This window comes from Taudactylus pleione, unplaced genomic scaffold (genome assembly GCF_031769625.1).
Source record: "Taudactylus pleione unplaced genomic scaffold, aTauple2 ptg000062l, whole genome shotgun sequence".
Classification (NCBI taxonomy): domain Eukaryota; kingdom Metazoa; phylum Chordata; class Amphibia; order Anura; family Myobatrachidae; genus Taudactylus; species Taudactylus pleione.
The window spans coordinates 1,884,622-1,909,263 of NW_028284464.1; the positions used below are offsets into that span (position 1 = coordinate 1,884,622).

The 24,642-nt window shown below is 42.3% G+C and overlaps 1 protein-coding gene across 1 annotated transcript in view; it reads right to left on the bottom strand.

Moving 5' to 3' along the window:
• RTN4R (reticulon 4 receptor) overlaps positions 1–24,642 on the bottom strand; it is a 282,799-nt gene that overhangs the window by 118,265 nt on the left and 139,892 nt on the right. The window contains exon 3 of the mRNA XM_088465492.1: positions 12,191–12,317. Coding sequence (XP_088321618.1) covers positions 12,191–12,197 — 7 coding nt within the window. The 5' untranslated portion in view covers positions 12,198–12,317. The remainder of the gene's footprint in view (positions 1–12,190; positions 12,318–24,642) is intronic.

Genomic DNA, 24,642 nt, shown 5'->3' on the forward strand with positions numbered 1-24,642 from the left:
TGGCTGGAAGACATGCATAGGATGTTCCCCGGCCACTCAGTTTGTGTAGCAAGGCTAATCAGTGCGGCCGTCTGCCACACTGATTTTCTTTGAAGCCCTTGTAATAAGCAGCTGCCTGGGGAGCATCTTGTGCATGCTTTCCGGCCGCAGGCAGCGCAAGCCAGGATTCGGACTCACGGGCAGATTGCTCAGACAGTCACCAGGGGCGGGGCATCACTGGGTGAGGGGAGGTGGCCAGGCACCTCCTCTTCCCTTGCACTTCCCAGCTCTCCCGCGCGGTCTGTCTCCACACTGCAGTGCAGACTGCAGAGTCAGCAGTTAGAACGGGGAGCTAGTGATCCCTGCAGCGACTGTGCTTGTACAGATGCCCGGAGGCTTCCCCTTGTAGCCAGAAGCACCTGCACCGTACATGGAGGTAACAAGTTTGGGGGCCCTACTACTAGGCCACTGACTGCCTGTCCAGCTGAGATGAGACTACAAGTCCCAGCACGCCTTGTCAATTGGATGTGCTGGGACTTATAGTGCCATCGCAACTAGAGAGACCCTGAAAAAACTAAGTGCACACATATATATATATATATATATGTATATATATATATATATATGTGTGTGTGTGTGTATATATATATATATATTGTATGTACAGTATATGTGTGTGTATATATATATATACAGTGTATGTACAGTATATGTGTGTGTATGTATGTATATATATATATATATATATATACACACACACACACGTACATTCCACAAGGTCTGTCAATCGCATCATTGAAATCTGTAGCTTCCACTGGTGCCCTCAAACTCAATATAAATCCCCCTCAGTCTCCGTCCTCACCCCCTCTGTAAGTTGCCCACAGTCTCCCTGTCCTCTCCCTCCCTTTAACTCCCCTTTAGTGTCTCTGCCCTCAGCCCCCCTTTAACACACCCTTTAACACACACTCAATATTCTTGCCACTTATACTGCTTGTCACTGACCCTGATTCTCATTGCCCTGTCACTCAGTCACATTCACCCTTCATATAACTCTCAATGACCCTCATAGTGTCTATACTCATCATTTACTGTATTCCTGCCAGGCAAAGACAGACATAGAGGGGCAGAACGGAAACAAAGACAGACATAGAGCGGCAGAACGGAAACAAAGACAGACATAGAGGGGCAGGAGAGCAAGAGGGGAAAAAGACCAAGATGGTATTGAAGAAAGAGACAAAGTAGTGGGATTGGAGAAAAAGAAATAGTGGAGGGAGAAGAGAGATATGGAGAAGAGACAGAATGGGAAGTGAAAGATGGAATGAGAAGGGAAAAGTGGGGAGGAGAAACGTGGGTTGAAGAAAGAGAGAGTTAAAAAATTTTTTAAAAGAAAGCCAGGCAACGCAGGACATTAAATATATTGTGTGTATATACTGTATATGTGCAGTATGTTTTTAAATGTTTATTCTTGTGGATATTTTTTTTTGCTGTAATGTGTGTTTACTAAGGGCTCTGTGTACTAAGCCTTAGAGAGAGATAAAGTGGATGGAGATAAAGTACCAACAAATCAGCTCCTGTCATTTTACAGGCTGTGTTTGAAAAATGACAGGAGCTGATTGGTTGGTACTTTATCTTCATTCAATTTAACTCTCTCCAGGGCTTAGTACTGTGCATTGTGATCTGCAGGGACTTGCTCACTGATGCTGCAGTTTGCCGGTGCTACCCGTGGCTGAGGGCAAAGGGGAGACTGGGAGCTCCTCTCTCTATTCCGCTCTTCAGCGCCTGCAAGTTGAAGTGGCAGCAACCGGTAGTTCCACTGGGTGAGTCTGACAGGTCAGGGCAGACTTTTGTAGGGCGGCATGGGCAATGCATATGTGTTTTATTTTTTTTCCTGTGAGGGCCATTGCATTTGATTTTTTTTCCTGTAGGGGACAATGTGTTTTATTTTGTTCCTGTGTGGGCTATTGCGTTTTTTACATGTAACCTCTAGTCAGGGTTAACATCACCAGGGCCACTTGCTTGTGTTGCCCCCCAGGCTGAAAGTTGCCAGCCAGCCCCTGCACCCACTGCACTTTGAACTTGGAGTAGGGCGGAGGAGGGGGCCCAAAGCAAATTTTTGCACCTGGGCCCACCACTCACATGTTCTGCCACTGGCTGTAAGTGTAAGTGACTCTGGATACAGGGTTGCTTGCAGCCCAATCTGCTTTTGCTTTATGCTATTTTTACAAACTCCTTCTTTCTCTGTTCACTGATCTCTCCTTTTATTTCTTAAGCTGGGTACACATTAGGCGATATGTCGCCCGATCCGGCGGCCAACATATCGCCTACAACGGCAAGTGTGTACCTACTATGTTGGTCCTTGTGCATTCCCACAGTGTCGTTCATCGCATCAAGAAATATGTAGTACATGCTGGTCAATCTGTCAATGTGATGAACGACACCAGGCAGGTGAATGAAGTCGGTGCCCGACATATTGGGTGGTCGGACGATGGATCGTGTAATGTGTACCGGCCACCCGATATGTCAGCCCGTCAGGCGTCAAATCTCTGGGTACACACATCGTTAAGTGTATACCCAGCTTGACTCTTAGTGGCTGTATGTAATTCCACTGCCAAGTCCTGGAGCTGTCTTTCTCCCTCTCACATTAATGGTCAGATCACCCAGCACCTCCTCGTCCAGCTCAGCCTCACCTGTAACAGTCACTATCTGTCATCTCTGTAACTGTCTCTTCAGGCTGTGCCTGTGCTCACCACCCTAGATGAACCTGGTGTATTGTGGGGCAGTAGTTCAATATGGCTGCAGCAGCCTCAGCAACACTGGCAAACCAGTGAATTGGTATCTTAAAGTTGTGGGATACCACAAAAACAAGGAGCAATTTGTTCCTAGAACAAACTTCCTTTGTCTGTTTACATATTAAATAAACTTTTACAACAATATATAACCACGGCAAATAATATTCACTATTCTACAGTTTCCAGATCATCATAAAATTTGAATGCTTATCCTGAGGCAAAGAGAACAGTGGTATTACAGTGTTTATTGAAAACTATAAGGATACATTTAGGATAACTGGTTTAAATTACTTTTGGAGTTTACAAATATGCTGAACAGTCCATAGTATAATGCCAAGCTGAAATGAAAATACAATCAAGAACAGATTGTTATGCAATCCCTCATTATTGGACCACAACAATGACAGTATAGCCAGACAATACTGTATTTTGAGCCAGGGTTAAGATGAAAACAAATACAGGAGTAAAAACAATGCAAGGTACAGCATAGACCTAGTTACAGTGTTATTCCATAATCTACATTATTTATTAATCACATTTTATGTATGTGGCAGTATAATAGTGGAAATAGGGCATAAGGTAATAAATTAAACATATGAAACAAAGAATTTAAAATACCTTATGCACGAAAACAATTATCAAACGATTTCAACCCAGACAATTCAGGCAATTTACATACCATACAAAGTAAAATCAAGTATCATAATAAATATATAATGAAATATGTACCTGACATACATGGTATTGTGAAATATCAAGCAGTGAAAAGAGTGAGGTGGACCTGTGGAGAAGTTGCCCATAGCAACCAATCAGCTTCTACCTATCATTTTATAGAATGTACTTGATAAATACTACCTCAAAGCTGATTGGTTGCTATGGGCAACTTCTCTATTAGTCCACCTCACTATTTATACATCACCCTCATAGTTAATACTTTGTTAAAAATTATATACAGTTGGGAAAGTCCTAACTCAACTCAATTTTAATAAAGGTCGATTTGGTATTTTGAGTGATTTGGCATGCGATTTGCATGCAATTTTGCTTTTGAGTATTTACTAAAGCCTAAATCGAATGGTAATTCGAACACTAAACCGAATTTCTCAACAAACCGACTCTATATCGAACATCGACAAAACATTGGTACTTTTATACTGCGGTACATGGGAACCGCAGTATAAACTTTAGTTACCCTGCGGCTCACCATTGAGTTCAAAGGAGGGAGCCATTCATCGTTTTGTTATTTTAAGAAGACATGGATGCCTACTTTGGACTGAAGAGGACCGAACCACGCATAGGAGACGGTGAGTATGTTTTTTTTTTCACAGGTACCCTATGGAATTTCTACTGGAGAAGGGGACCGATGCTACAGCGATACATTGGTGAGTATGTGTACATGTGTGTGTATGTGTGTGTACATGTGTGAGTGCAAGTATGTTTATTAAAATTATACTGTCACGGTGTGTGTGTGTGTGTTTTTCAACATTTCAATACAGGTGAACTACAGGTACCAGTGGGCCCTTAATGCCCTGCATGCTGGTGCTTGTGGTTCTCCAAGTACCAGCATGCGGGGGAGGCTTGCTGGGACCTGCAGTTCTATTGTAAAGACAATGTTTTACATATTCTCTTTTTACACTACATTTTTGTACTTTTGTCCAGGAATGATGATGTTTGTCCATGCAAGATGACGTTTTGCCGTTTTTTGGAGGGAAAAATCCGAACTCGGTGTGCAAACTCGAACCTATCCGAGCCTGCACATCCCTAGATTGAAGTGGGATTTGCCGTTCGATTTGTACATGAACATGTCAAATCGAACAGAAAATCACTGTTCAAAACCGAACCAAATCGAATTCAATTTGCAAATCGAACTCAAAATCGACCAATAGTAAACCTGGGAAATTCCCAGGGTTTTCAAAATTCGATTTGAGTTGGTTTGAGGTGAAGTAAATCGAACTTCAAATCGACAATCAAATCGACCTTTAATAAATTTACCCCTTAATCGCAGGTCATCTGACCAGTATTTGTATGCTACACGCAAAAGTACAGTTTGTCAATTATGCTGAGTCCAAAACTTTCACATTCAAATTTAATATTTTCTTGATAGTCCCCGAAAAACACTGGTTTTCGGGTGATATCTGCAAATACTGTATTAAGGCCCTCATTCAGAGCCGGACGCTCTGAGCAGAGCGCACGCTCTGAATGAGGGCCGTCCTCCATAACTATGGAGCGTCCTCCTTGTTGAGGTTTTCAACCGCAAGGCCCGGAGTGATTTTGGCTCTATCAGAGCCAAAATCACTTCCACTGTGGGAGTGGTCCGGCTTCTGACGGTAGGTGTTCCCTTAGGAACGCCCCCGTCAGGGAGGCACGCCCCCAGCACGCCCACCAAAGGGGGGCGTGCTGTCAATCAACATTGACAGCACGCCCCCTTTGATCAGACACAACGACCGAAGGACTTTCCTTCGCTCGGCGCATCTGGCGCATGCGCACGACGGAGCTCCCTCCGTCGTGCGCATGCTCAGTGCAGAACATCGACCCACTTGCGAGCGGACAGCCGCTCGCGAGTGGGTCTGAATCAGGCCCTAAGATATTTGCTGTGGTCCTTCCATTTCCTACAGCAGACAAAGCATAGGTTTCTGTTGGGGCTACAAAGCTGTCAGATTTATCTAGCTTCAGGATGCGAAGCATTCCGGAGCTTGGCCCTGATAGGATAATGTAGAGAGAAAAGGATTTGTTTCCCGCACCAATCTACCACTTCATTTCTACTTATATAAATGGTAATAAGGATATTCAAGATATTATCTTGAACTCTTCTATGAGTCATTTCTAATAAAATCCTATCATTTGACAGGAGTGCTACTGATGACTCCACTTAGAGTTTAGAGTTTTAAGAAGAAAAGAGGGAGTATACATCCACTAAATAAAATTAAGTAAAATATAATTTTTATTTAATTATTTTGTATTAATAAACATATTCAATAAGTACTGCAACATTCAGAGCGAAATATATAAAATATAGATCATGATGTAGTAAAGAAAAAATGTGTGAAAAACGTGATAAAAACAAATAGTTTCCGCCTTTTGCACATATATTTATAGTTTATTAGATATGGTATTTCTATATATTAATTTACTAACATAACTTTTTTTTTAAGAGATATGCAGGTCCAGATTTCTGAAACACCTGAATTTTGGTGTTTCGAATAGTAGCAGGTCAAGGTTTGGATTCACTTTTGTGAGCCAGGTTTGAACCGAGTCCTGTTTCGGATCTGTTGCCGGTTCGGAACTCTGTTTTAAAAACCAAACTTGGGTTTTGGATTCAAACATTTTAGCTGTTTTAATCGATTTTTTATCGATTTTTAATAAATTTTTATTGATTTTTATCCGAAACCAAAACACGAAGATGAATCCAGATCCAAAACCAAAGCCAAAACACGGGGTCGGCGCGCAGCTCTACTTTTTATTTTTATGGATATATATCAATGGTTGAGAAACTTAGTAAGGGTTTCAAAGTGAGTTAAAAACTCGCATTCTATTACATTGGCCCCAGTTGTAGCCTCACAATGGCAAAACATCTGGATATGAGTTTTGCCATTGCAAGTTGTGGGGGTGTGGAAAACATGTAAGTTTGCATGTTCTCGCACCCTTTTACATAGGGTTCTAAAAATGTGTGAGTATAGCTCTATAATTGCACATTTTCAAAACTCGGACCCTATTACATTTGGCCCCTGGTGAGAATATAAATATGGGCAATTTTTATTTGTGTGGTAGAATTCTTTATATCTATTATGTCTGACTATAGAATCATTTATTAATAACACAATATATCATACAGAATATAAGTAAGATGATTGCTGCACAGATGGGACTTGATAATGCAGTAGATGGTGGTAACAATTGTTTTAGTATATGAAATGAACTTGCTAAATCTGAGTCTTTTAATGACAGCAGAAATGTGCGCAGTTGGCAGCCGCATCTCTGACAGACTTTGCTATTCATTTAGAACGGATTTGCTTGCCTTAATACACTAAAATATGACAATAAATATTAAACTGAATACTAGAAAGCAAGAACTAAACTTCATTTATATTCTAAAATATTACAATAATTAATCCTAAAGCAAATACTGTACAGAGCAGAAATAAAATTAATGCAAAAGATAAATGTAAACCACCCAAAAGCTTATTATAGCAATAGAGGTTTTTCATAAACCAGAAAAACAAATGGATAAGCCATGCCTAATATTTAGTCATTCTTGTACTTGATCATCTTGCAGAAAATTTGACTTCTCAAAATTGTGGAAAGTATATATAGGGCCTAATTCAGATTTATATGCAAGTAATATACAAACCTGAAGGTTTCCGTACAACTCTGATGGTGGGAGATCAGCGCATGTGCAGGATCTGTACTGCGCATGTGCCGATTGGCATCTGCGATGATAGTTGGGGAAGGGGCAGCAATGGCCAGCGTCTCAGGAACAGTGGACACGTTGACCCCGTTTTCTGGGCATGTGGAGGCCAGTGTCTGCGTCTTAGGACACAGCTTCACTGGCACCAGCTATGTGAATTCCACGGCCATCCTTAATAATTTGAGGCTTACCCTTATGGCCGATGTTCACGCAAATCATGCAATGGCTGTGTCCTGAGATCTTTTTACATAAGATGTCTCCTGCGGCATTACCATAATTTTGCATTGGTGATGCAATTAGTGGACAACTTTGCGCCAGGTTCATAGTACAAAATATGTGCAAGGAAAAAAATATATGGCCAGCATTTTCCCTTGTTGTATACAGAATGGGGTGGTTTCCACTATAACAGGAAGTGCCTTCAGACTACCAAAACCCTCATTCACCACTTTATTACAATGGGAGATGATGATGCCTAATTCTGCAGTTTATATAAAATACTGCAGTTGGCAAATGTTTGGTGAATTGGCAGCAATTAGCTGAAATTCTACTGAATTTACTAGTCAGCAGATTCGACTCCTGCTTGACAATTTACGGGACTGAGATTATGTTGGCAAAATTCCTCTGAATACTGTTTATATATAAAAACCTTCACTGCTTAGCCTATTTCGACACTTTTTGGTCAGATTAAATTCTAATATCAATATTGAAAAATACTCTGGTTGTAATGCATTGGTGAAGGGTTGTGGATCATTGGACCATTAGGACTGGAGGATTTTTGCCACCTATATTGCGGCAGTCAGGATATTTCTACCCAAAAAAAAGGTGATGTAGACTTCCATCTACCTTGCAAACCATATATGGTTTCTGCTTCATTAGGATGTTCATATACATTTGTTGTTTTATAATTGTTCAGTAAATCAGTGTGATTTTACCATACTGGTACAAGCATATTTACTTTCATAATTCCATCCTATGGTTACTTCTGTGGGGCTTGTAGAATACAGAAAGAAACCTTGATGTAAACAGTGTACACTGTAAGTAGGGTACGCCTGTTGTTTGTTACTTTTGACACAGCTGGTGTTTTTCCTTCATCTCTCCATTTGGACATGGAGACCTTTAAAGAAACCTTTATAGGAACACCTTTATTCACAATCCTGTGAGTATGGTACACCATCCAGCATTTATCCTTATTCAGCTACGGCAGGTTCTTTAGATTCTGGTTCACTGTGTTCTCTATTTTTTTCCACTGAGGTGTTTTTATTTAAATATGATTTACCACCGCACCTGTGCCCGGCGGTTGGAATCCCGACAGCAGGAGGCTGGCAGAGGAGGAAATCCCAATCGTCGAAGGTAAGTATATACTAACCTAATTCTAACTCCCTAACCCTCCTTTAGGGTGCCTAACCTTAACCTCCCCCCCCCAGTGCCTAACCCTAATCCGCCCTCTAAGTGCCTAAACCTAACCCCCCCTTCTCCGCCGCTTAAACCTTAGTCCCCCCCGGGGGTTCCTAACCCTAACCCTCCCTCCCCCTTGCCTAACCCTAACCTCCCGGGGGGTGCCTAACCCTAAGTCCCTCCCAGAAAAAGTTGTACAGGCACATGCACCCCTTCCCAACTCATCATATCTCATCTCTCAACAATCTAGTTTTCATTTTTATTATAAAGCTTTCCTATCCCACGTACACTTGCAGAAAATTAGTGCATGATATCACAGAAGGGGAAGAAAAGTCATTAGCATGGCACATGTTTCCTGGTTCATACAATTTTTCCTGATTTTACAATCTTGAATGTAAACTTATAGAAGAAATGTGTCACAGTATCTGTTTATACATTGCCATTGCAATGAATGGACATTAGTGTAAAGGTTTTCATTTTAAATGTTATTAAGATTATCGTTCTGCACAAGTCTTTGAACAGTATATGAGTTCTGATTCTTGATTAGGCAGAGATTGTTCTGGCAGTAAGAGCCTCTTACTAAGAGGTCATGAGCATGAAATTCTCCATCCCCCCACATTCCATTGCGACAAAATCACTCCAACAATTTCCACTGATTCCATTGGCTGAACATACTATATAGCAGCAGAGTAACTAATGTAGAACCCAGGCAGTGATGACTAATTCTACCCACCTTCCTCCAAATTATCTCATGGCAAGGGGGTACAAAATTAGTCCCAGCCAGTGGCAAACGCAGGAATTTGAAAGGGGGGGTTTCCAAATACAAAAAAAAAAATCTAACCACAAATAATATATATATATATATCTCCAAAAAACAAACGGCACTAGGACACTGTTGTAAAGAACAATAGTTAGTCGTCAGGACCATACAAACTGTTGATTTTTTTACAATAAAATCTATTGTTCTTTACACCAGTGTCTTAGTGCCATTTGTTTTTTGGGGGTGTATGATATTGGATTCTGGCACAGGATCAAGGTGTCACAGCATAGTTCAGAGTGCCAGCAGAACTGTGGATATATATATATATATACACAGTCATATACACACATATATATATATATATACACATATATTTGGATGATGGACAGTCAGTTCGGCATGTCACACACAGTGACTCAGACACACACACACACTCTAACCTAGACAGACACTTACAAAGACTACACACAGACACACACACCAACACAGACACTGACACACATACATACACACACACACATCTTTCACAGCGTCAGTTATTAAACACCCCCACTGGCAAACACCCTCCCTGCCGGCGGCTCCTCTCCCACTGGGCACCCCCCACATTACTTCACCTGGGCTCCAGGTCCAGGATAAAGCGCCAGGTATGCAGTCACCCAGCGGCAGCTCACAGCCTGGCCCTCTTCCAGTCAATGCCCCATCCATCCTAGGAGGAGCTGCGCGCTACCAGAACAGCTCCCCCTACAGTCAGTCAGCCAGCCTAGCTCTAGCCGCAGCCACAGTTGGCTGAACTCCGGCAGCTCCTTTTAATAAAAAAATAAATAAAATGCTGTTTAGCTGCGCGGCGATGGAGCGGCGGCCAGGGGGGGTTTCTAGGTACTCAAAACCCCCCTGTGTGCGCGTATGCCAGCTGTCTGCAGGTAAGTATGGGTGATATCTGTTCACCTGATACTATGCCCGAATTAGAGAGTGCATCTGGAAGCTGACTAATAAGAGGCTGCATACCAGAGTCTGCATATACCGCAGAGGTACTCAAGTTCTGATTGATGATTATTAAATCAGGTTTCACCCCTTTTTCTCTTACACAGAGGTCGTGGTATCACTGAAGCCAAGCCCCATGTTGTTAACTCCAAACTCCCTCCCACATACACACAAGTAGAGAAAATACATTTATTAGATCAAATGTAAAATAAAAATAATATAAGGACAATTCATGTCAGATATATAATATACTGTATCTAACCAAATACTGGAAATAAGAATTATATGTATGAAAAAAGTATTATATAGATTTAAAGTGGTTGTACCATGAAATAATTAAATTTGGCTGTTGGCTCTATGGCCACATGATTTAATTTTAATGTAGTTTCATCACCATGGAACCTTGTGTTTATATATTGCACATAGTGCTATGTTTCTACTTTTATTTTTAGGAATCCTTACGCACTTCCTATTTCTTGCCTGTTAGCATGCTCAATCATTGCAATTTGATTTTAATAGTTATGATACATCTCCCCCATAGACTGATCAGCACTGCCTATTCACAGAGCAGGAAGCCTGCAGTGCTTAATCGTTTCACCTTTTCTCCCACATTAAAGAAAATCCCTCCATTAATCATCTACCTAAATGTCTATCAGGCTTAGGAAGGAGAGAACATGATTGAGACCAGTGGCGGATCTTACCAAGGCTGCAGCACCCCCCCCAGTAAAATCCTCCACTGTTCATGAACTGCACTGGTTTTACTGTGACTGGAGGTGGCTTCCTATTGGAAGCACCGCCTGCCAGTCACGCTGAAAACAGACCACCAGGGGGAGGTGTCTCCTCCCCCTGAGACTGCCAGTCTGGGCTGCGATCAGCAGAGAGTGGCTTAGAGTGGAAGCCGCTGCTCTGCCTTTCGGGAAGCCGTGTTTGGCGTGCACCTGCCAGATTCATTTAGCAGGCACTGAGACCCAGGCCAGCAGCAGCCCCCCTCAGGTAGGAGGGCAGGAGCCGCTGCTGATTGAGACTGATTCTGGCAAGGACCTGCTTTATTAGAAGGCTCTATGGAATGGCTAATTAGGTCACTGATAGGCAGAGCATGAAAGAAGAAGAAAGAACAAATACCTGCAAATGGGAGTGGAAACATAATTTGTGGTACATTATAGACACCTTTAAATAAACAACACCCTGAATTGATTATTACATTGTGATGAGCAGAAGTTCCTCCAGAATAGTCTCATATATTATTGAGACTGATCACCTAGACATTGAGAAACCCAGCACATTAGAAATATATTGTTTAAATACTGAAGTAGTGCATCTGCAACTAGGGCAAGGGTCACAGTGTCACAGTGTTGCTAAGGCACTGATCAGCATGTGGCCTCTGGCTTTTATGTTGCTATTATATTACATATTACTGATGGGGCAGGGGCGTCTTAAAAGAGGAGGGGGCCTGTGTGCCCTCCTCTCTCCCCAGTGGCCGGCAGCCGACTGATGCGGCTGGCCAGCCACCGGAGCATTAGTAGACTCTGGACACTAGAGTGTGCCCGGAGTCTACTGCACATGAGCAGAACACCGGAAAAATGGCCGCAGCGGCCATTTTCCGGTGGTCTGAGCAGCGCTGAAACCTGACGCGGGACCACGGACAGGTAAGTTTAGGGTATGCAGTGCGGGGCCCCCCTGGACCCGGGGGACCCGTGTGCCCTGCACACACTGCACCCGTTATAGATACGCCACTTTAATGGCGGATCCTAATTGATTTGATTTAAGTTTACTAATTTCTTAAGTTATTTTCCTTTAACATTTCTATATTAACATAGATCTATTTTGATCAGAATCAATGACTGTATCCCAACACATGCACATATTTATATATTTCTTTATTACCTTGCATGTTTATAACTTGAAATCTTTCATTTTCTTTGAATTCTCTCTTGAACCAAAGAAGAGCTGCTCCTCATTCCCACAAGTCCAAACAATGAAAAGGAACGAGTACATCAACCACTGGAAGTGCCTACAAAGGAGGAAATGTTGTTACTAACCAATAAACCTTCAAACAGCAATACCTTTTTATATAGGACATGCCTGAAGCCAGTCAGCCTGAGCTGACAGAAATTTCAGCATCATAAAAGACAGCTCTGGATGTAAGATTTCCAATACCCAGCAAATCTTCCGAAGCAATCTAAATAATAAGATATTGGTCATACACAAGCCTCTTTTGGCAATCTACACTTCACACACAGCTCGGAAGCAATGGGTACCATTCACACAGATTAAGATATGGATTTCCCAAAATGTTTTCTCCCCATGCACTAGGGGGAGATACAGCCAACAGCCATAACATTAAAACCACTGACAGGTAAAGTGAATAACATTAATTGTCTTGCTACAATGGCACCTGTCAAGGGCTTGGATATATTAGGCAGCAGGTCAGGGGCATTTTAAGAGAGGAGGGGGCCCCTGTGCAGACTCTAGCGGTACAGTAGATACTGGCCTAGTGCCAGAATCTACTGTGCATGTGCAGGTCTTATGGAAAATAGCGCTGCCATTTTTCCAGTGATTTTTGCTGCTCTGTAGCACCAGCCCGGCACTGTAGAGCAGCACTCTGGAGACAACTGACAAGTAAGTATAAAGACCATATGGGTGCAAGGTGTGCGGTGTGGGCCCCCTGAATGCAGGGGCACATGTTCACTGCACATCCTGTACCCATTATAGATATGGACCTGCAGCAGGTAAACAGTAAGTTCTCGAAGTTGATGTGTTGGAAACAGGAAAAATGGGCAAGTGTAAGAATCTAAGTGACAAGGACCAAATTGTGATTGCTAGACGACTGGGTCAGAACATCTTGAAAACATCAGGTCTTTTGGTGGGTGTTCCCTGTATGCAGTGATTAGTACCTACCAAAAGTGGTCCAAAGAAGGACAACTGTTGAACTGGACAACAGGTTAATGGGTGCACAAGGCTCATTGATGATCTTGGGGAGCAAAGGCTAGCCTGTCTGGTCCTATCCCATAGAAGAGCTACTGTAGCACAAATTACTAAAATCATTAATGGCAACTATGGTGTCAGAACACACAGGACCTCAATCAGAGCCGCTCACAAAATGCGAGCGCTCGCTCTGAATGAGGGCGGCCGCATCTAAAAAATGATCCGGCCTCCTGGCCCACAGCTTTAACGAGTGGCCAGGATGATGGTCGTGATGGTCAAGACCATCGAGGCTTGTGACGAGACCCTTGTGATAGGGTCTCATCTGCCGCAAGCCCCAGAGAGCTTTCGGCACTAATAGAGCCGGAAGCTCTTCCACTGACATCACTGGTGATGTCAGTGGGGCCGTCCACAACCGGCAGGCGTTCACTTGGGAACGTCTCCGTTTGTGAAGCCACCCTCCGCCACGCCTACAAAACGTGTCGAGCTGTTGATCAACATCGACAGCCTCCCCTTTTGTAGTGAGCCACGGAGCGAGAGAATTTCTCTCTCGCTCCAGGGCTTGTGCATGCGCAGTGCGGCCGCTGCGTGTGCGCACAGCCAAACATCAACCCACTTGCGAGCGCTCAAGCGCTTGCGTGCAAGTCTGAATGAGGTCCACAGGGCATTGCAGCTATTTGCGTATGGGGCTGCATACTTGAAGATTAGTCAGAGTGTCCATGCTGACCCCGGTCCACAGATAAAATAACTTACAATGGGCACATGAGCATCAGAACTGGGCCACAGAGCAATGGAAGAAGATGGCCTGGTCTAATGAATCAAGGTTTTCTTTTACATCATGTGGATAGCCAGGTGTGTGTTTGTCATTTATCTGGGGAAGAGATGGCACAAGAATGCACTATGGGAAGAAGGTAAGGTGGTGGAGGCAGTGTGATGCTCTGGACAATGTTATGTTGGGAAAACTTGGCATTCATGTGGCGGTTACTTTATAAGTACCACCTACCTAAACATTGTTGCAGACCAAGTATACCCCTTCATGGCAATGGTATTCCCTAATTTCAGTGGCCTCTTTCAGTGGGATAATGCATTCTGAAACACTGCAAAAATATTCAGGATTGGTTGGTGGAACATCACAAAGAACTCCAGGGGCAGAATTTACTAAGCATTGGGTTCTAAACTTTGTGGCGGTTTGGCAGCAGTTTTGCTATCCGCGGATTTACTAAGGCCAAAACCGCTGCAAAACCACTGTAAAAACCACTGTCAAAACAAATTTTAGAACAGGGCTGTCATTTAGAAACCGCCGCCAAACTGCCACCAAACCCCCGGGGTTTAGAACCCGCCGTCAAACCACCACCAAACTGCCGGGGTTTAGAACCCGACGCTTAGTAAATTTCCAAGGTGTTGATTTAGCCTCCAAATTCTACAGATCTCAATCTGATCAAGCATGTCAGATGTGCTAGAAAAACATGGAGGAACACCTCGCAACTTACAGGACTTAAAGGATATGCTGCTGACATCTTGGTGCCAGATACCACAGGACAATGTCAGAGGTCTTGTGAAGTCCATGCCTCGATGGGTTAGAGATGTTTTGGTGGCACGAGGGGACCTACACAATATTAGGCAGGTGGTTAAATGTTATGGCTGATGGGTATACTGTATACTGTATCAAGAAGTGTAAAGAGTGGAGAAGTGGATCAGTGGAGAAGTTGTCTATAGCAACCAATCAGGCTTCCATCGCACTTATCGTTTTATAGAATATACTTAATAAATGCAACCTTGAAGTTGATTGGTTACTATGGGCAAATTCTCCACTGGTCTACTTCGCCACTCTTTACCCTGCTTGAATGTTAGAGGCTGCACAGATTTCAGCTTGTCTCCTACTCTCAACGTGTGCACTAGTTGGACATTGGATGTGGTAGGTCAAAACAGAGCCAATCCAAGCATCTAAATATCAGTAACAGTACAGAGTAATTATGTGAGGCTGCTGTCAAAGTGTTCAAGAAAATTGTGGTGCCAAACAAGCCTATGAATAAACATTAAATGTATTCAGTTATGTAAGGGTATATTTGTATAATTCAACTAGAAAGAACAAACACAAATTCAATAAGAGGAATACAGTTTAGAGAATATTTAAGGATAGGTTATTTTTCCTGTTGACCTTTTGGATAGCAAAGACAGAGATAACAACCTAGGGTAAAAGTCAAGACAGGAGTATAGTAAGAAAGGATAGGGTCAGGTCCAGAATGTGCAATCAGACAGCAAAGGGTCAAAATCAAATGGGTATTCAACAGACAGGGCTCAAGACCATAATCATGGCAAACATGAACAGAACATTGACACAATACAGGGTATCAGACAGGACCAAGTCAGGAATAACATGAGAATGGGAATGGGAAATGATCTGACATTCAAATCCCTACTGGATATTCAAGTTTCCAGTGTCAGAGCCCTCTTTGCCTATAGAAGCACTTTCTTGCTAGACTGCCTTAGTCTACTTCATGGCTGCAGGACTTGGATAATACAGTATCTGGAACTACATTCTTCAGCAGTAAAGGTGATAGAAGCAGGCCAGAGAAACAAACGAAGATAGCAACTTTAACCATGAAGTTACAGGGTAAACAACAGCACAGGACAATAGGATATTCATGACAGACAGGACTAGGGGTGGAACACATCAGCAGACACCATTGAAAAATTTGGAGGAGTCCAGTCTACCATCTCAAGGTCCCAGGGCCAGCAGATGCACAGTGAAGCCCCAAATGAAGCTTTAGTGCAGGGGTGGGGAACCCTTTTTCTGCCGAGGACCATTTTGATATACAGTATATAACATCTGTTTGCCATCACATATGGCGGGGTTACCTTTCCAAGTGATTACAGCAATGCCCGTAGCATCCTAAGGATGCTCCGGGGAACTGCAAGGGCAGTGGTGTGACCGTCTGAAGCGTCCTAAGGATGCTCCAGGCGGCACTGCTGCATAGATACTGGCTGCAGGGTGCCATTCCAGACACCCTGCTAGCCAGATGAGGCTAGCAGAAAAAAGCTCAGGGGGCCAGACCAAATGATTCCGTGGGATTTATATACGGCCCCCGGGCCTGAGGTTCCCCATCCCTTCTTTAGTGCACGTGCGCCAACCCCCAACCCTCACATATGCTCAGAGGAGGGCCTATGGAGAGTAGAATGGAATTCCCTCCCCCAGTACCTAGAGTGGTTGCATCCATAAAATGGCAGTAGTTCCACCACTGAAAATTACTACAAGTGTCACAGAGACTCATAAACAATGTCACAAACTTGGACAAAACAGAAGACACAAGGTCAACGGCGGATTAAGCATGGTCTGGACCATCCTGGGTTTGGCGCTCTAGCTGGCAATTAAATAATATACAAGGGAAAATACAAGAGCCATGTCAAGTTAATTCCAGGGTTCTTACATGCTGATAGCATGTAGCTACTTCATTAAATAATTTTCCAGGGTCTGGTATGCGGACAGTCAGACGGAATATAACCAGGAGAGTAGCCAAGACCAGAGTCAAGTTCTTTACATAAAGTATCAATAGTAGTTGAGTAGCAAGCCGAAGCGGATTGTCTCAATCAAGTTCACAAGTCTCTTGTCAGGATTCAGAGTTTGCAAAGACAAGCTTTTTTCTCCTTACCTCTCTACTGACCAGCATGTCTTGGGATATATTCACAAGGTAGCACGATGACTTTTATTGAGACTGCAACCAGTTCAACTCTTGGATTCTCACAAGATACTAGTAATTATACATCTGCAATCTATGCTGGGAAAATCTCGAGAGACTGGAAACATTTATTTATAAGCAATGCCAAAAACCTATTGCATTGGGAAGGATATAACATCCCTCATTTAGTACCTTGGGCTGGAAATGACTGTGCAGTATAACTCTAATTGCATTACATCATATTATGGGGCTCTATTTCCCATACTCTGCATGCATATACAGTGAGGTCCTAATGTAGTCCATGTTTTTACAAGCATACTTTTTGTGCATATTTTAAATTTATATTGTTCTTATGAACTGACACAATTGTATTATTTGATTCATTACATATTTTATTTTATTAATTGATATCTGGCCTCCATGCCAAATTTTAAATGTTGATGTATCTATATACATTTAAGCGATGTTTCTTTTCTTATTGTTACCATTTTCTAGAAGTAGGACTAGAATCTGCTTTCTGACTGTCCTCCACAGATTTTCTTTAGCTGGGCATACACGTCCAGATAAAATGCCTGTCAGACCGACAGACATTTTATGTGGCAGCCTGCCAGCCGCAGATGTCTTTGGCATACACTGTGAGATTTCTCACAGTGTATTATCCCCGACATCTGCGCTCCGCCCCCGGGGGTGGAGACATTTCCCTGTTCCTTCCATGGGAAGGAACACAGGAAATATCGGTCTATCGGCCGCGGCTGGGCATACACTGTCCGATGCGGCCGACAGTTTACCCCCTAAATATCGCATCGGACGAGCATGCTGGACAATCCGGCATGCCCGACCGAGCAATATTTAACACTTGGTCGCTCGCACCCATGCTACAATTATCGGGGCGATCTGTGGATATCGGGCGAATCGCCCCGATAATTGTAGTGTGTATGGCCAGCTTTAGAAATGTATTTGTCAGAAAATTATTTTGCATTATTCTGGGTTAACTATATTGACCACCTGTAGCTGGTAGATGTAATATTTTTATTTTCCTGATGGCTCTGTTAACTGAGATATAATTTGCTAAATTTAGGTTTATTGTGAATTGATTTATGAATTCCACCTGTTTATACTTGTGGACAGCAGGCTCACACAGTTGTAGCAACAACTTTAATGTCTCCCTACAATGAAAACCTTCTGTGCAGAGGAATTTTTGTTGATTAGATTTAATTAATTTGCCTAAAGATTAATTTATTAAATTTGGGTCCACTGAATATTATTTTGATTCCGACCTAATTTAAATAGGATTCACCAGGTTAAATTTAGAAATTTGTTTTAAAGCAAATTAAAAGCAGTGGCCAGCTCTAATAGCTCTGGTAATTAATCACATCCACTGATACTTACATCCACTTACAGGCATTGCTGTCTACCTAGAGATGTCATTTTGTACTCTATTTGTACACATCTTGTAATGTGTGTACTTAATATTGCAGTAAAGCTTTGCAAGTGTAATTAATACACTTTTCAGATTATACCCCTTTCAGACATACAGCAAAAACCCAGGTTTTTGGTCGTGAACGTGCATCAACCCTGGTTTTTGCTATGTGTGAACAGAAACAACCTAGGTCGAAGACCTTGCTCTGTACCAGGGTTTTTCCCAGGTGCAAGCACGGTAGGCTCTAGTGTGAATGCATCCATCCCAGGTTTTTAGACCCAGGTTTTAAGAAAACTTTCTCATTGGCTGTTCCGTGCACCTGCAGATGACATCAACAGCAGGCACCTGAACCACATGACTGGGGAGCAAACAAATGTAAGTGTGTATTATTTTATGTGGAAATGTAGTCTTTGTATAGACCAACACTTTATGAAGGCTATATTCATAATTGTATTACAGGTGAGTCTCCCATATCCAAAATGCTTGGGACCAGGGGTATTTTGGATAACGGAATATTCTGTATTTTGGAATAATTGCATATCATAATGAAATATCTTGGGAATGGGAACCCAAATATACACACATAGTGCATTTATGTGTTACATACACCTTATACACACAGTCTGCAGTTAATTTTATACAATATTTTCAATAATTTTGTGGCTCAAGCAAAGTTTGTGTACAGACATGAAATTCATTTATGTTTCATATACACCTTATACACAGAGCCTGAAGATAATTGTATACAATATCTTTAATAACTTGTGCCTTAGACAAAGTTTGTGTACATTGAACCATCAAAAATGGTTTCATTATCTCAGTCATGCCAAAATAATTCCGTATTTCGGAATTTTTGGATATGGGAGACTCAACGTATTGTAATGTAAAAATGTATTGGTTTTCAATAGAAAAACAAAATTGGAAACAAACAAACTGTGCGCCTTTTACTCTAAAAATGCTAATTGTTTTATATTATGTTATTACTGTGAACAAAAGTGTCCCTTTTAAATCCACACCAAATTCCAGGGGAATTGGTTCAGTGTAAACATATCCAACCCTAGAATTTCCTGGATTTGGTGTAGTGTGAATGTGGGTCTCAGACTGAGACCTGGGAATTTTCCGGGTCTTATGTCTGAAAGGGGTATAGAAATACTAGGTCCAACCCGGGATATTGAACACGGGTCCAACACGTCTGTGACCCGGGTCAGACCCAATTTAAACATCGGAGCCGACCCAGGTGTGTGTAGCCAGTGTCATGTGGATGTTTACACCCAGAGGAGTAGTGTGGAACCATGGCGCCCGGAGAAAGTGCATGTCATAGCGCTCCCCCTGTACTGAACTGTGTCAGCAGGGTATGGCCAGCCTGTAGGGGAATACTGAAGTGATGAAGTGAAGAGATAAACAGCAAACAGTGGCAGTATCACGCTGGGCGTTGAGGTCCCACTGGGGGAATGTGACATTAAGGAGTAGCTCCTTTGACACTGCTTTATTTATGTATAGTACCTAGGATCTGACTTTTATCTCCTTTGAATCATTGTTATTAGTCAATAGAGGAGATTGTATTATATATTCTGATCATTTAACTTAAATTGACAGAGTACATGTGCTAGAGTGAAATTCCACAGGGTGCACAGCTTATTACTGCCCCAAGCAGCTTTCACTGGAGTGGGAACACCTATGGGAAGCTCCCTTCTTAGCTATGCTCCTACTTTGCAAATTTACATTGCACCTATATTAATGTGAGTACTACTAATCATTATTATTATTTCAGGTCTCCTTATATTTTTTAAAAGACCTTTCAAATAATACTGTGTGGTCATGTCTAATAACACTGTGGTCATGCCTGGGAACACCACCATTACTTTAAATAGCAAAGCAGTGACTCTTTTTAAACTCATACCTTATAATTGAAGTTTAGGATTTTACCTCAGATGTGTAACTATTAGGTCCATTGAAGCACAATGAATGAATGAGGAGAGAAGGAGGGAGGGAATCAAAGAGGAGAGGGGAGAGGAAAGTGCCGATCAGAGAGGGGAGGTGACAGAGGCCAATATGAAGGAGAGCCAATCAGAGAGGGCCAGTGACAGGAGCCAATAAGAAAAGGAGAGGAGAGAGGCAAATCCAATCAGAGAGGGCCAGTGACAGAAGCCAATAAGAAAAGGAGAGAAGATGGGTGGTGACAGAAGCCAATAAGAAAAGAAATGGAGAGGAATGGAGACAGAAGCCAATAAAAAAGGAGTGGACAGGGGCAAAGAGCCGATCACAGGGTAGAGAAGGGAGAGAATTAAAGAGTTGAGAAGTGAATGAAATCACTCTTACATCACTCTGACAGGAAAGGTGACAGAAGATGATTACAGAGGAGGGAGGGCTGGAGGGGAGGCAATCTGGGCAGCTTGAGGGAGCATGAAATGTATCTGAGATCCATAATTTATTTAGGATATAGAGTAAACAAACCAAGATAAAGCTAACAGGTGGCCATCACACTGTGCAGTGTCCCATGAATTCCAGAACCCTGGATGGAGCCCTCTGTCCATTTTGGCGCCTGGAGCTCATGCTCCCCTGGAACCACCCTCGCTACACCCCTGTGCACACCCCTACACTATCAGCCCCAATAGCTCCCTAAATAAGCATATATAGAGAAAATGCATAATTTTGTGAAGAAAATAGAAATTTATGGGTAAATTTACTAAAGTGAGAGTGTTTAGCATTGTAGATGTTGCCCATAGCAACCAATCCGATTCTAGCTATTATCTTCTAGAAGGTGCTGGTTAAATGTTAAGTACAATCTGATTGGTTGCTATGGACAACATCTCCAATTCTAAAAACTCTCACTATAGTAAATATACCCCTTAGTATCACTAATTATGATTTATGGCCAACTGTATGGCCAGCTGGGTTACTGACAGTCATCATGCTGTCAATAATAATGGACCTATTTTTATGTAGAGGCTGAGGGCTGTAGACCCATCCGCACCCATTGTTAATCCGATCCTATTTTCCTACAGTCCGAAAGATTTCTTTGGTTAAGTCTTAAAAATCTCCTTTTTCTATGTAAAATATATACATTTCACATAAAATACTTGACATAAATGATTCTCTGAAATGCTAAATTCACATATCCAGACATCTTCAAACCGTGTATGTCATCATGGTGATAATAATGGACAGATGTGTATTCATTGTAGGCAAGAACAAAACAAAGCTGGTTATTTGTATTTCAAGTTACACAAACTTTCAAGACCATTTTTTTGCAGTCAGATTACTATCACTTATAGACTTTGTGGCAGAAAATAGTCTGTATATACGATTGTAGATCATTAAATAAGGTAACAAGAATGTTCTCAATTTCATTCTAATTTCTAGCCAGGCCAGAGCAGGTAGTACACTGCTTCCCCTCACAGCCATTAGACTATGTCTCATATCAGTCATACTGTCCCAACATCAGTTGTAGGACGGCGGGGCTGGCGGAAACATGGTTAAACATTGAGGTGCTAGTGTGATCAGATTTTTGCATCTAAAGCCAACATCAGCGGCTAAAATTTATCGCCAACTATTGAGGTGTATGGAGATAATGTCATGTCATGGAAACAGGTTTGGGTTTGGTGGACTGCCTTTGATAATGGCAAGACAGGCGTTCAAGATGAGCAGCGATCCGGCTGGCCAAGTACCGTATATACTCGAGTATAAGTCGACCCGAATATAAGCCGAGGTACCTACTTTTACCACAAAAAACTGGGAAAACTTATTGACTCGAGTATAAGCCTAGGGTGGGAAATGGCAGCAGCTGGTAGTGCCCCCAGTAGTAATTCCCCCTGGTTGTGCCCCCAGTAGTAATCCCTCCTGGTAGTGCCCCCAGTAATCCCCCCTTTCAGTGCCCCCAGTAGTAATCACCCCTGGTAGTACCCCCAGTGGTAATCCCCCCTTTAGTGCCCCCTGTAGTAATCCCCCCCTGGTAGTACCCCCAGTGGTAATCCCCCCTTTTAGTGCCCCCCTGTAGTAATCCCCCCCTGGTAGTGCCCCCTGTAGTAATCTTCCCCTGGTAGTTCCCCCAGTGGTAATCCCCTCTTTTAGTGCCCCCTGTAGTAATCGCCCCCTGGTAGTGCCCCCTGTAGCTATCGCACCCTGGTAGTGCCCCCTGTAGTAATCGCCCCCTGGTAGTGCCCCCAGTAGCCCCCCCCCGGTAGAGAGAGACTTAATAAGAATAAAAAAAAAAATCACTTTCCTGAAACTCCCGCTCCTGGTCCCGCCGCTAACAGCTCCTCCGGCCGCTTTGCATGGGAGAGACGTCATTACTCGTGACGTCTCTCCCATTACCCACTGCGGGAGCCAGAAGATGGCTCCTGCAGTGGGAGCAGCAGCAGCCGCTGAGAGTCTGACAGACTCTCAGCAGCTGCTGATTACAGCAAACACACAGCTGCCGGCTCCGGCGGCTGTGTGTTTGTGCTGTGCAGTGCCGACCTAACTCCGTCCAGTCAGCACTACACTTCACTCGAGTATAAGCCGAGGGGGTACTTTTTCAGCACAAAAAATGTGCTGAAAAACTCGGCTTATACTCAAGCATATACGGTATGTCCACCACAGATGACAATTTGTGCCGCATTGAAGGTCTGATCCAGGAGAGATGCATTTGAGTAAGTGATATTGCTGATGAGCTGAACATCTCAGTTGGTACAGTGCACAACATCGTTCATGAGCAACTGGGGTACAGGAAAAAATGATTATGCTGGGTCCAAAAAATAAAATCACAGAAGTTCACAAAACCAATGGGATGAGATTGTCTTTCGTGCACTTGATGCGGTGCCATGAGGAGGGAGTGCAGTTCCTGTAGTGTAATGTTACAGGCGATGAAACTTGGGTGCATCATGTGACACTTCAGACGAAGCAAGCATCCATTACATGGAATGCTTCATCACCACCTTCAAAGAAATTCAAAACAACTCCAACAGCAAAGAAGGTCATAGCAACCGTGTTTTAGGACCACAAGGGTGTGCTTCTTGTTAATTTCCTCACCAAGGGAGATACTGTCAATGCTGTCTGCTACTGTGACATACTGAGCTACAGTAGTTGCGGAGAACAATTTGTCGAAAATTACAATTATTACAGCACTACCATTGTGAGGTACTGGACCATCCTCCCTACAGCCCTGACCTGGTTGCAACTGATTCCATCTCTTTGGACCATTGAAGAAGCACCTGGGTGGAAGGTGATTCACAATTCACATCATGTCCTTAGTTTTTAACACTCCATTTAAGGAAGGGTATTGTTTGTATTATAGTAACTATAATTAGGTGAACATTTGGCGGTGACATAACACACACTGGTAGTTGCTGATGCCATTATCAGGAGATTGGGACTTAACCTCATGATAGAGATAATGATAGAAATATGGGTTAAACATATAAAATATATAGCCATTAAAGAATGTAGTTTCTCATTTCTGTCTTAGGTAATAAATAACTTTTACATGATATATTACTAATATTTTCAGCAGCAATTGAGAACCTGTCTGATCTGCACAATCCCAATTTGATAGACAAGACATACTGTCACTGTATGAAGAAACATTTTATATAATAAAGATTAATGAGTCTGAAAGTAAATATTCATACTCATGATAGATTATTATTCATATTCTCTAACACACAAATGTTCAACTTGTATATGACATATTGTACAGAAAAACATGTTGCTGTCAGGAAAGCCACCATGATTGCACTTAGCCTTATGTTAATTACTAGATTTAGCAGGGGATGTAGTCATCATGTTTACAGTCAAAAATGGTTGACACCTTAATGTTAAATGTCATAATGTCAAAATTGTTAAAATGTTAACACCCAACATGTTGTCAAATTGACAATACAGTCAAAATGATGTCACATGAAATGTTGACACGGTTAAAATGTCAACAATAGAAATGTTAGGGTTCGGTTTAAAATTACGTGTCCATATTATGCACCGATCAACATTTTGGTTGTTGACATTTTGAACATGTCAACATTTTGTCGGTGTTGACATGTTGCAAGTTGACATTGTGGTTGCTGACTTTCTGAACATGTCGACATTTTGTCTGTGTCAACATTTGTACCAGTCGAGATAATGTTGTCTATATACTGAATGTCAATTGTAGACGAAAAACATACCAAAACCATTTAGTAACATCTGCAGCCATCAATGAGCAACTAGGAATATTTATATAAGGGTACAAAAGGGTATTTGATGATCATATTGGTTTTATGAATTGGTCTTATGACTTATAAGTCTAAGGCAAAACAAGGCTTAGTTCTGTGTTAAGGAGTAGATAAGACTCAAAATCATGC